Here is a 13,645-nt window from a genome sequence, read left to right on the forward strand (position 1 = left end):
GGCAGACCTTATGACCAAGGTCAAGGTTAGAAGTGAGGAATATCCATGTAGGAATATCCTGGAAATGGTTTAAGTTACAGGTGGGTTCTCTTGAACTTTGAGAGCACTTGTATTTAGCATTAAGATTTTAATTGATTCTCCTATATTGTGTTCTCTTCAGATACCACAACATTTTAGTGAATTACTTATATTGGTTAGCCTCTGTGATTGTACTATGGGGACTGTATTATGGGAAATTGATGAAAGGCCAGTAGAGAGAAGAGGTGAGTGGCCAGACCCACTCCACTCATCCACGGAAGCCAGCACAGAAGCAGCTCAGCCTAGGAGGATGGTGATCCCAGAGGGCTGGGGGTCACAGGCTGCTGCAGAGTGAGTGGAGCCCAGGAGGAGCCAGGAAGCTCCAATGGGAACGTGACTGTCTTGGGAAAGTATCTCCATAGATGACAACTCAGGAACAGAAGGGAAATGATGGCTGTTTTTCCAAAACACACAAGAGGGCGATGGCTTTTGAGAATATATGTTGGGTGGGAAGTCGAGAGGCTAACAGTTGATAATTATATATTATATAATTGTAACAGTTGATTAAGAATATGACTATCACATATATCCACTATTTCCCTCTTATTGCAACATACCCTTGAACACTCCTGAATGATGCATTCTGAGACCTTTGGGATTTTTCCCAATTTAATAGTGCTTCCACAGCAAATTATATCACTTCCACATCTGTAATGTGGATACCACATTAACTTCACCCTGATACCTGGAGGATTAAATAAGATCACATGCCAGGTAAAGATACACCAGTTTGAGCTCACCCATCACTAGCTAAGAGACTCACTCCCATACATCAGTCCTATCATGAGCTACTTCCAGACAGTTTCTCGAGAAATTATACATTTCTAGGGAATGCAGACCTTTAGAGCTGACCACTCTATTAACTAATGTAGACTAGCTTATGCGATGCTAGCAACTCCACATCTCAATGACTTAACACAGCAAAAGTGCATTCCTCATTCATGCAGTTTGCTACAGGACAGCCGATCTCTACTCCATATGAGAATTCTGCCGTGCAAACTGTTCTGATCTGTTCATCTGGCCATCTCTACCCAAGGCCTCCTCCGCAACCACCAAGAAGGGGAGAGAAAGAGCAGGTCTCACACTGGCCATTAAACACTCTGCCCGGGAGGGACACACATCCATTCTGCTCCTAACCAGTTGGCCAAAATTGTTCAAATGAATCTGCTCACCTACAAAGGGACCAGAGAATGCAGTCTTCTGTGTGCCTGGAAGGACAGAACTAGATGTCTAGGAGCAAAGGCATGTCTACCACATCCATCAGTAAACGAAACCATGTGTTGTCAGTCCTTCAGTGAAAATAGTATGGTCTGCTTGCTCTTTGGGCTCCTACGGGGTAGAAGCTACGTCTGAACCCAACCTGGAGTTCTTGCCAAGCATCTACGTAGAGCCCTGTTAATTAGTGGTAAGTTCCTCATTACCTCAGGGGCGACTAAATAAGAAGTGGGTGAGGGGTATTAAAATTGAGATAATCTGATAACTAACCTAAATGATATTTAACAAATCTTTAAGTTCTGAGATAAATGCAAAGATAGAAGGAAAGAAAGAAAGAGAAGAAGGAAGGGAGGAAGGAAGAAAGAAAGAAAGAAAAGAAGGAAGGAAGGAAGGAAGGAAGGAAGGAAGGAAGAAAGAGAAGAAGGAAGGGAGGAAGGAAGAAAGAAAGAAAGAAAAGAAGGAAGGAAGGAAGGAAGGAAGGAAGGAAGGAAGGAAGGAAGGAAGGAAGGAAGAAAGAAAGAAAGAAAGAAAGAAAGAAAGAAAGAAAGAAAGAAAGAAAGAAAGAAAGAAAGGAAGGAAGGAAGGAAGGAAGGAAGGGAGAAAGAAAAAAGATGAATAAATAGAGCAATAAACAGACTGGCTTTTGACTTGGGATTTTAACAAATCAAACTGGTACTGATAATTTAAAAAATAGGGACATGGATTTTAACTCAATATTATTAAGAACTTTTAAACTGTCAAAATGTCCAAAATGAGTCGGGGGGCCTTAAAATACAGTAAATGGTCCTTCCTTTAAACTATTAGCTTAGATTTTATGACAACTCAACAAGAAGCTGTCAATAAGCATGAACTTTGAGGTAAAGAGAAATATAGCAGAAAGGAGGGCTGGAGAGATGCAGCTGAGTGCCAGAGGTCCTTGCAATAACTCCTGCAAAATCCCTGCACAGTGTTATAAAAAAACAATACTAAAAAACTAAAAGATCTTAAAATATTAAATAGCCTGATTATTATTAATATTATTATTATTTGTTCCATGTTATATAATAATTCAGTTATTAAGCTGGAAACAAATTTAAGGTAAATATACACTTGTCTCTTTAAGGAGAGATTAGACTATAACTGATAGTCAATTGTTTTCCTTCCTACCAATTTTCTATACACTCTGCATCTTTTCAACAGGACATAATCAGTTAACAGAATTTTTTTTAAAATACCATCAGCATATTTAAGAACCTTAAATTCTTGTTTGTCTTTGGAGGGATGAGTGTAACACCCAAACGTTGAGAACACCAATTGAATTAATGATTCTGAAATCATATAAGCTATTGCCATATTACAATTTGAATTAGACAAAATCCAAAGCAGTTTAGGTAACATAAAATACTGAATAATCATGAAAATTAGTGGATTGTGAAATGAATGACCACCTACCGTCACCGATGAAGCTGGCCCAAGACTCTCCAGTTTATTAAAGAAGGCATAAAGTATATGAGAGTGAAAGAATTTACAATGCCTGAAGCTCAAAATACACCCATTCAATTGTTTTCCTGATGTTGTTTGCAAACTATTACAACAGAACATTGTCTGTTTTCCCGGTCATTTGTGTTTTTGCATCAAATAAATCCCTACATTGCTTCCTGCCCAGCTTGGCCCTTTCATCATTTAAATCATGCAGCTTGAATTTGGACTGACTCATAATCTGAAGCGCCTGGATATTTAAATCTTATCACTGATGTCATATGAGGTTTCCAGACAGTTGGCTAAATTAATTCTACTCACCTCATTCTCCACCTCCCCAACTGAATCAGGGTGGTATCCATGGAGAAGACACTCCTGCACCATACTGTGCCCATTTTCCAAATTGTACTAAACTAAAAAGCAACTAGTTACACACTATGCTTTGGTGGATCCCAGACAATATGAAAAGATTTTAATACTATGTGTCCAGAATCTAGGGCACCATGTAAACTTGATAAACACCGAATAAAAGAACACCTGCTCCTCAGTGCATCACGACTACATTCGTGCAGGTTCATTGTCTCAGTAAGACTGCTCTCAGCTATGAGCATCAGAACGTTCATCCAAGAGGACCGAACAATAAGTGCACTTAATTATCTCGTGTGAAATAAACCCTGGGATAGGCAGGAGGAGGTCATAAGCAGTAGCTCAACATAACAGGGTGCTGGGTTGGTCTGTCTCCCATTTGCTTCCTCAGGCTGCAGAATAGCTGTAGACACTTCCAGTGTCACATCCACACGGCAGTGGCCCGAGTGGGAAGGGGTACGAGGGTGGCTAAGAGGGGCTTCCTTCCTACTTGCTTCCCTTTGAAGAAGAAAAGCCCAGGCTGCCATCCTCTTCCATTTCATTGGCCAGAACCAGACCCACGACCACCCACAGTGCATAACAGACTGGGAAAGCGTCCACCACGTTCTGTCACCAGAGGCAGCGTCCCTCCTTAGGAAGACAGGGAAGAAGAATGTCGGCTGGAGTGCAGCCAACAGTGCCCAGCACGACACACAACTCTGCTTTTATAAGTAAGCGAAGTCACAAGGGTCAAAGCTTTAAACTGCCCCATGGTATCAATGGTCAGAAAATTTGCACTGTTATTTTACTTATGTAGACCCAGTGAGGTTAAAGGTGATGTGATGTGGGACTGATGTGTGTGGATGGGACTAATGACTCACTTATAGTCAATAGGCAATGACAAAGGTGAAGGGGTTTTGCAGAGGTAATTATATCTCAAAGAGCTGATTTTGAGCTAGTCAAATCCTGCACCTCCTGGGAGGTCCTGACTTAATCAGGTAAAAGCTTCAGGGGACCTCCCTGAGGTGACAGACTCCCTTTGTGGGCTTCATGAATTCAGAGTCATGGAGAAGAAACCCTCACTGCACAGAACTGTGGCTGACCTCCAGGAAAAGGCAGCAAAAAGCCGGGGCGTCCATCACACAGCGACAGGAAGCAAACCCCGGCAAGATCCTGAATAAGCTGAAGGGAATTCTTCCCCTGTTAAGCCTCCAGATGAAAACATTGCCCTGCCAGCTCCTTGACTGTAGCCTGTAAGATCCTGGGCTGAGGGCCAACTAATCTGGGCCCAGACTCCCGACCCAATGAAATCATGAGATTAAAAAAAAGTCTATCATTTTTAGCTGCTAAGTGTGTTTAGTCTGCTATGCGGGGATAGAAAACTAACACAATATATTTATTCCTCTGGTATCTCTTTTCTGCCGTTAATGTCTCATTTTCCCAGTGCGATCTGTATTTATTTACTTATTTATTTAGTGGGGGAGTTTCTTCTATTTTCTACTTTATACATTTTTCTCCCAGTTTTATGAAGATCTAATTGACATAGAGCACTGTATGCAAGCTTTTTGATTTTATACTTTTTTCTTCCAGTTTCATTGAGATATTGTTGACATATAGTACTGATGAAGGTTTTTTATTTACTACACTATATTTTGATTATTTCTCAAAAACAAACAGGGCATTGTTTTTAAGTTAAAACACATGTTGGAAAGCAGACCATTGTGGAGGGTAATAGAAGGAAAGCCTCCACCGTAATAATAGCTAACATTGATTGAGCACTTACTACGTGCTGATACGATTTACACTGTTCCATTTTCTTTAACATACAAATTTGAGCTCACTAAAATAAGGTAGATTCTACTAGCTCCCTTTTACAGATAATTTTCCTTTAATAGAAACTGAGCTACAAAGAGTTTGAGAAACTTGTCTAAGTTAACCCAACTAGTAATTTGTAAAGCTAATTTATACCCCAGAGCCTGTATACTTAGCCACTAAGATGTATTCCTTCTTAGTAGGACCCGATGGTCATGCTTTATGCACACCTACTAAGAGAGAAACATCAGGCAATAACCACCTAATTGCATGTGGATCGTTGATGCATTACTGTCAGGGATCTGTCTCTTGGGATTTGCTCTAATGTCCCATTATAGAGCTGACTTGGTTAGCATCCCTCCTCCGTGCCATCTGACCTTCACCCACATCCACTCAACTCTGTGCAATATGCCAGTAGCATTTTCAAACATTACTTTGTGCACCAAATGCACACACAAAAGTCTATTTATGAACCTGAGGCCAGCCAGGGAGGTGACAGGCTATGGTGGAGAGAGGACTGGAGAAGATGAGCCAGTTGAGTGTTGGAAAATGAGCTACTGAATCTCTCTGGACTTTGATTATATAATCTGTAAAATGGGGCAAATAATGTCCCAACACAAGGCAACTGTGAACACCAAATGAAAAAAGAAAAGAGTGGAAATGAGTTAAGAATTTATAAACTAACATTCTGCAAAAGTGAATGTGGTTAGCCTATTATCAGAAAAATGAGCACACAGCATTATTTTTACTGTCTTGTACAGAACAATTCTGAAGGGATGAAACTTGGGACCACTTAAGAAAGCTTCTAAGTATAACAATTTTATATTTAAAAATCACTTGACAAATAAAGAAACAGTACTACTCTCCTACCAAGATGAAAAACATTTTGCACTGTTCATAGTGCACATACAGTACTGAAGTTGATATTTGGGGTTGGTTCTTTGGGACAACTCTGCCATTTTTTTGACCATTAAGTCTCAGGATATATTTAAATGGTGAAAAGGAAAATTATATTTTGAGGTGATTGTAACTACCCTTTTATTTGCTGAGATTGTATGTGTATATCTATTTAAGCTTAGAAAGGGGGCATGGAATGAAGGGATCATGGGTGGATCATGAGAGCTTTTTCCAAAAGGCAACATTTATTTTCAAGTGTTTAGATTGCCGAGACAAGGATTTCTCTCCAACGTACAATTCATCATCCTCCTTACTCACTGTAAAATCAATCTGTTCTGTTTGTGTGACATAAACAACCAGTCATTTCTCAGGAATGAGGCAGGCCATATGTGAAGGTGTTTTGGAAAAGCGCAACAGGGAATACGCCAATCAAAGCAGCATCTGCATTTTATTTCAATGTCAAATCACATGTGTGTTATAAAAAGGAAAGGGTATCAATTTTATTAAAGAATAACTTTCCTGTTGTGATGTTTATAGTTAACTCGTACCTTCCCTAAGCAACAGATTTAGGTCAGCCACATAAATCACTGGCTGAGAACGCAAAAAAGATCTCACTCTGTGTGGCCAGCAACGTGTGCGTCTTGCAAACATCTTGGCATCTGCCCACTACTCACCCCTGTGGCAGGAGGAAATTTACATTAATCCATTACATGCATTTTCCTAAGAATCAACACTTTCTCATCAATGTATTAATAAATATCAAAGCAGCTTGCAATTGATAGAGACAGGAAACTATAAAATGACCAGCAGCGCTTGAGGAAGAATTTATATTTTTTTTATAACTGGGACTGGATTGAGATTGAAAGGAAGTGGGTTCTAGCCCCATTTCCATTACTTATTAGCTGTTTGACCTAAGGCAAGGCACTTAACTTCTACAGGTCTCAGTTTTATACTGGTATAAACCAACAGGGCTGAACTAAATAATCCCCAGGCTCCCTTCCTGCTCTAAAAGTGTGTGGTTCTCTGGTGGCTTACCCACCTAGTCATATCTGAATGTTAATGGAAACATTTTAAGATTGTCTGGTCATGGAACCCTCTCCCCAGTTGGGAGGTAGATAGCTCTGAAAACGACGCTAACTTCTTGAAACTATCGGAGTGGTATCTCTCGCCCTGAAGCAGTCATTAGCATCACTTCCGGAGGAACTTAACCCATAATCTGGCTTACTCGATTGGAGAAATCACTGTGCAAAGATTAGGGGACTGCATTAGGAAGCAGGGAACCCAGTTGAGTTCACAGGCAATGAGACTCTGTGACTCTGCTTACGCAGGAAAATGAGTGCTCATTTATGTAATTAACTGAATGGACATTGTAAACTTTCTCACTGACGTCTTTCCCCTCATAGGAAAATAAATAAAAGCTTCCCAGTGGACAATATATTTTTTGACCTAAAATACGTGTTCTTAGGTATGTACACAGTTGTATCCACAGAGGCTCATTGCTGATGGGGCTGTGAGGTCATCTCTAGGACGCACCTGTATTAGTTTTCCTTTGTAAAGAACAGAATATGTATCACCCACCAAGCAACAGTTAGACTCCTACACTTACTGGTTTTAAATTGGTTATAAATGCCAAATATTAACAAGAGGTGGTAGAGGGAGTAGGGATGATAAACTGGCCATGGCCACAAGGAAGATCACACTTGAATCATTTCAGCTCGAAACATGAGAGAGGAGAAGGAACTTCTATTGCCAAGTAACAATAGACAATTCTGCGAAAGAGCTCAGGTGGCCTGGTTCAGATCGTGTGCCCACCCCTGAATCGTAGCCATAGGAGCATCACACCCATCACAGCCTAACCTCCTGGGGTATGTAAGTATGTGTATGAGTGTGGGGAGGGGTCTGCAATCAGAAAAGAGGGCGAGTGAAGGAACTCTTGGGGAAGAAAGATGCTCCACGGATAGGAACAGTAGTTACCACAGACGAACTGGCCCAGAACATCTAAAGTTGATTTGTCCCATTGGTCTCCTCTCCAGGGCTTCCTTCTGGAAATACCAGTATTCTTATTTCAGCCTTATTTTTCATGTATTAATTCAATAAATATTTATTAAGTGCTTGCAATTTATAAATCACTGTGAGGAGGCCAGGAAGAAAACAACAGACAGTCCCTACCCCTGTGAAACTTATTCAACTTCCAGTCTAATGCTGGGGAGGGTACTGAACACGTAGTCACCGTGTGCTGAGTGGCACAGAGAAGGTGTGCAGGGTGTAACGGGGGCAGATAACAGACAGAGCCAGTCACCAATAATCGGGATCGTGATGGAAATAAACCATCTATTACAAAAGTATCGGGGGGTATCCTGACTATCTCATGTTATCTAAAATATGAGCAGAAGACAGTCATCCTTTCATACGAGCATCTCTCCCAAAGAGAAAATGGAAAACACCCTGCAAGTGCAGGCCTGGAGGCCCAGGAAAGATGGCTGTGATGCAAACCCCACCAGGCGCAGCCCAGAGGACCTCCACGTATGATCACCTGGCGCTGCTGGCAGCAGGCCCCTGGGGTGAGATGGGCTGGAATGCTGTTCTCTTCAAGACACTCAGAGGCAACTTTGTTGAGTAGCTTTCTGGTTGAGGAAATGTAACAGTCTTAAAATTATATTTTGGAATCTTTAAAAAAAAAAAGACTGGCAGTAAACAAGAGAAACTTGTGCTTGACTAGCTAAAGGTCCTGTACATAAAAAAAAAAAAAAAAAGGAAGCTGTGATTTACTGAAGCTATAATAATCACCAAATTTACCAACATCAGCATGTTCAGATGAGGCATGGTAGGGGGAGGGGACGAGGAAGAAATAGACCATATCAGAGAGAGAAAGAAAATACATACACTTAAACTCACTGCACGGGACCAAATACTTCCCAGACGATGTCATATATAACTTTGAAGCTGGGTAGTACAGTATTCTGTGTTAAATGCATTTTATGGGGATTTGGAGAGGATTTAGGTAAAGGCTACCCCAATAAATGATTTACCAGCTCTAATAAAACATCAAGGAAATTGTTCAGATTGTATCTCAGACCATTTAAAACACAACTTTATAGAGGTCTCAGCAGCCCCCATATCCTCAACCCTGGTTTACAAAGAAACATTTATAGTGGTTAATTATCTCATATTACTTTAAAAAAAAAAAAAAAACGCTAGCAATTTCAAGAGAAGGAAGACATTGGAAGTAAATAAATGGGTATGACAGCCAAGGGAGTTGGGAGAGAGACAGACAAGTTGACTGATCACTCATTCATCCTTTTGTTCATTTATCCAATAAATATTTGCTGTTTGCCTATTAAAAATCAGGCATTTTAGAACTAGGGCCGGGAGACCCAGGAGTGACAAGCAAGAGGGGTTTCTGCCTGCCTATAGTTCCTTTTTCGTGAGAGGAAGCAGAAACGTGCAAATAAAAGAAATGAACATAAATATTAAAGATTAACTTAAATTGTGGTAGGTGCTTTAAAGGAAACAAACAAGATGATGAGAGAATAAATAACCAGAGAGGGGGTGGGCACTACTCTACGTAGGACAGTTGGGAAGGGCTTCCCTGGGGAGGTAAAGTCGATGCTAAGACCTGCAATACATAAAGCGTTCCACCTTACTCAGATCTGAGAAAACATTCCAGGCAAAGGAAGCATCAAGTGTGGAGGCCCTGATGTGAGAAAGACCTTGGTGTGTTGGAAGACCAGAAAGGAAAACTGATGTGCAAAGTGAGAAACTTTCCTCGGGTGACCGACGCCCTCCATTCCAACCTTTGGAAAAGATGTTTTCTTTAAAATTTGTTATTATTAACGTTAATAATATCAGCTGCCTTTATTGAAAATGTACACATCCCAGTGGCTGTACTGGCTATCTTATATACCTTACCTCTCAGTTTTCACAATAAGCATAAAGCCCCACAATACAGGTATTGTTATTCCAGTTTGATACAAGAGAAAACAGCCTCAGAGAATTTAATCAAATGGTTCAAGGGTACAGGGCAGCAGCAAGACAAGAATTCATACTCAGGTCTAGCCACAAAACCTACACTCTTTTATTGCTTTTAATTTGTTTGTCTTGTTCAACAAGTATTTGTTGAACCCTAGGCTGTGCACACAGAAATGAATGAAGAAGGTGATAGGTTATATTTCCAAAGATGGCCACGTAGTATCTTCCATCCCAGCACTCTTTTTGGCAATGTCACCTTCCTAATCTTGCACCAAGAGGTGAAGGCTGTCCCTCTTCTGTCTGGCCCTGTGACTTGTTTTGACCGATAGAGTATGGTGGGAGTCACTGTAACGCTTGAAAAGCTTGACCTTAAGAGATCTGCAGTTCCCACCGTCTCTGCTTGGAAAGATGCTACTTGCAAGCCAGGCAATAAACCGAGAGGAAGCTCAGGCAACAGTGGAGAGAGGGACACGCGGAAAAACGAGAATTTCAGCTGAGAGTGGGAACTGAGGCTTCTGACATGTGGTCCCAATTAAAGTGTCTGAGTCAGACCCCAGGTATTGGAGCTGCCTCAGCTGAAGCCTGAGACATGGAGCACAGATGAGCTTTCCATGGTGCATCCTGCCTAAACTCCTAACTCACAGAATCGTGCGCAAATGAGACAGAGGTTGTTTCAAGCCACGAAGCCTTCCAGGATGCATCACGCAGCAACAGACCACCAAAACACAGAAGGAGCCCAGCCTGGTGACGACGAACTTCGCTGAGCTGCTCCATCCCCTCCTCCTTCCTAAGTTACTCCGTGTGTCACACTGCCACTCACTGTCGTCCCTTCCCTCACCCTTGATGAGTCCCACCACTGCAAAATCCTGGGATCATGACCTCTGAGAAGTTCCATTGCTCACTCTGCTTGCACAGATAGGTACACCTGCATACACACCTCCAGGTAGAGAGAGCAGTGACTATGATCTGCTTAGATCTTAAGAGAACTAAGGTTTGCAGCATGTATGAACCCCTGCCATGCTCCCACTTCCATCTGTGGACACTGCCCACACACAAATTTTTCCGCTGAAGTCTCCTCCCCAAGATTTTCTGAAAATCCTTCCCCATTCTTAAGCAAATTCGGCCAACGTCTTCCCCAGGAGTATATGTAGCACTCTGTGCATTCTTTAAAAAAACAGTATTATCATATCACACCAATGTTTTTAAACATACATATAATTTCTTGGAGTTTGAGCTTTCCCAAATCAGGGCACAAATCATATAGCCTGGAATAAACATGCAATCAATATTTGTTGAATAATAAATAATCAAAGAATAGAATGAGTAAAGACTTGTTGAATTCTATGAATTAAAATTTTTAAATAGAAAGACAGGGTACCATTACTCACCAAACTGAAACCCTGTGTTCCTCCAGTTCTTCCAAGTAAGATGTATCCTGTGAATAATCTTCAGTTTCTCCAGTTCGCCAAGCAATTGATGTTTCCTTCACAGAATGAAGTGAATTAAAATAAATGAAAAAAGTATTTTAGCAGATAGCAGAGAGAAAGTTTACCTAATTTCAGTGGCATTTCCCCCGGAATGACTTATAGTATCATTGGTCACACGGAAGCATAGTGAGTTGGCCATGGTTTTGCATTGCAATTCCTGCTTTACACTCCAGATTCTCACGTCTATGTTGGCAGAATATGTCACGTTCACTTTTGTATTACTTCACGTGGAACAGATTCTTTAAATGTTGTTAGGATGAAAACAACAACAAAAACATAACCATGGTTACGGTTTTCGTATTAAATCAGGACTACTGGATGCAAGTAGAGAAAATGCAGCTTGAAGGCAAAGCGGCATCTGCATTTCAGGAACACAGGAGCCAAGGACTCCTCTTCCACCTCTACTCTCTGTTTCAGTGTTGTCTTCCAGCACGGTTTCATTCTAGCATTGTCACCAGTAACTCCTGAGTTCCACAATCTGTGACTCTCAACAACACACATTTAAACTCAGGACCATACAATGTCTAGGAAGCTGATTTATGAGAACTTGAGAGAATTGCGTGACCTGTGATGATGGATCTAGAAAATAGATGGTCCCATTGGAGAAACTGAGCCCTCCAACTCAAGCAAGGATTCTTGGGAGTCCCGCTGTGGGTGAGGAGCGGGGAGAGAGGGAGCGGCTAACCTAGCCAGACTCTTCTTCCCTCTTCCACCGAAACAGTCCAACCTTTACCTGTTTATATAGTGAGCTCTCCCATACGATTTTGTGATAAAATGCTGCTGACAAAAAGATATCTGGAAATCACTAGTCGACAGAAGAAGAAAATTAGACATGACTTGCACTTATAATAAGATAGCTGTGTTAACATCCTTCTTTCCTTTGCCTTGGTCTCTTCTCAAATGTTTTTAATCTTCATTTGTAAGAGGACAGTTACTCAAAATTCCTTGATATCGGTTCGTACAAGCTCAGCCCAGCTCTGTAGCTGAAATATTCTGCAACTGCAGAACTGCTGTTTTGGATGCACAGACGCCAGTAACCAGGAAAACTCTGAAGTGAAACTTAGGTGAAGGCGACGTGACATCCAGTCTCTACAAGGCTCACTTCTCTTACTGTGAAACTGATCGATCTGATTACCTTAAGAACAAAATTCAGTTACAAGAGCAATTGAAGGTGCCTTTTTGTTGGGGTCCTTTTTAGCTTTCTCAGCCTCTACAGCTCCTGTACCAGCAAAGGTATTTTTAATCAGTTTATCTAGTATTGGTAATTTAATTACTCCATTTCTTGGTAAATTAAAGAGTGTCAAAATTCTTTTAAATGTATGAGAGCTCTGAATTGTCCTAACTAAATATATTTGATTCGCACACTTTGCCAGACTGCTGAAAATGTGCTTTTGTAGCTATCTAAATTTTAAATTTGATGGCATTTCTTCATGAGATGCTTAGCTACTTTATTCAGTCTTACTAAATAGAAAGTTGAAATTGCTACCAAGGATTATGCCAAAGATTTGGTTTACCCCTCAAAGCTCCTGATCTGTTACAATATAGGTGCTCATGGCAGAATGGATTAAGTCGCTTTCTATTCGGTTCGTCTGTTTGAGTCTTCCTAGACCGTCCAACTAAACTCACGGCGAAAGTGGTAGGTAGCATGCTCCTTTGTGTCTTTCACAACTCCTAGCACGGTAACAAGTGCGTAATACCCAAGAATGAGTTACTAGAGGTCATGTCATGAAGTTCTTATATCACAATAGCAAGCACTACCTCCAGTTGCTAAGTCGTAAAGAAAAGCACCTGTAAATTCTAAAACTGGCAAACATTTTCTGAACCTTTGGATTTCCTTTAAAGAATATTTAAGTTAATGTGCTAAAAATTCCCTTACATGGGTGTTTTGGGAGACATCGTCACAGACACTTGTTCACCTCTAAAGAAACACAAAACTCAAGAAATAAGAGTGTTAAATCCAAAAAAGAGGTAAATACGTAGAGCAGACTCCCCAGGAGAGTAGCAGGTGTGCGAGCCCGCGCACATGAGGACACTCTGACAGTCTATGAACAGTCCACCAAGCACAAATTCTTATCCTGACTCCATTCCTAAGAAATAATGCTTTAAATAGGATAGCATCAATATTTAAAAGACAGAAAATAGATCCCCTGGCCCATTACGACTCAAAGTCCCTGAAGCCACTAAAAAAAAAGGTTTCTTCCAACAGCTTTGTCTTTAGAAAGATGAATACCTACACTTTAAAAGAGAAATTGGTGGTGCAGATCCGTTCTGGAATGGCACGTTTCACATAGTATCAATTAAATATCAATTAATATCAATTAAATATCAATTGCTAAAATTTAGAATACGGTTTTCAAGTTCATGAGCTAGATTGTTTTGCAAGC

General features: G+C 40.8%; 1 protein-coding gene across 1 annotated transcript in view; it reads right to left on the reverse strand.

The window, feature by feature from the left end:
* The window catches only part of LOC105103188 (uncharacterized), a gene marked incomplete at its 5' end in the record, with an annotated part of 151,292 nt that overhangs the window by 38,331 nt on the left and 99,316 nt on the right, over window positions 1-13,645 (reverse strand). The window contains one exon of the mRNA XM_064476621.1: window positions 11,163-11,266. Within this exon, the coding sequence (XP_064332691.1) occupies window positions 11,163-11,266 (104 nt within the window). The remainder of the gene's footprint in view (window positions 1-11,162; window positions 11,267-13,645) is intronic.

Source organism: Camelus dromedarius, chromosome 19, assembly GCF_036321535.1.
Source record: "Camelus dromedarius isolate mCamDro1 chromosome 19, mCamDro1.pat, whole genome shotgun sequence".
Classification (NCBI taxonomy): Eukaryota; Metazoa; Chordata; class Mammalia; order Artiodactyla; family Camelidae; genus Camelus; species Camelus dromedarius.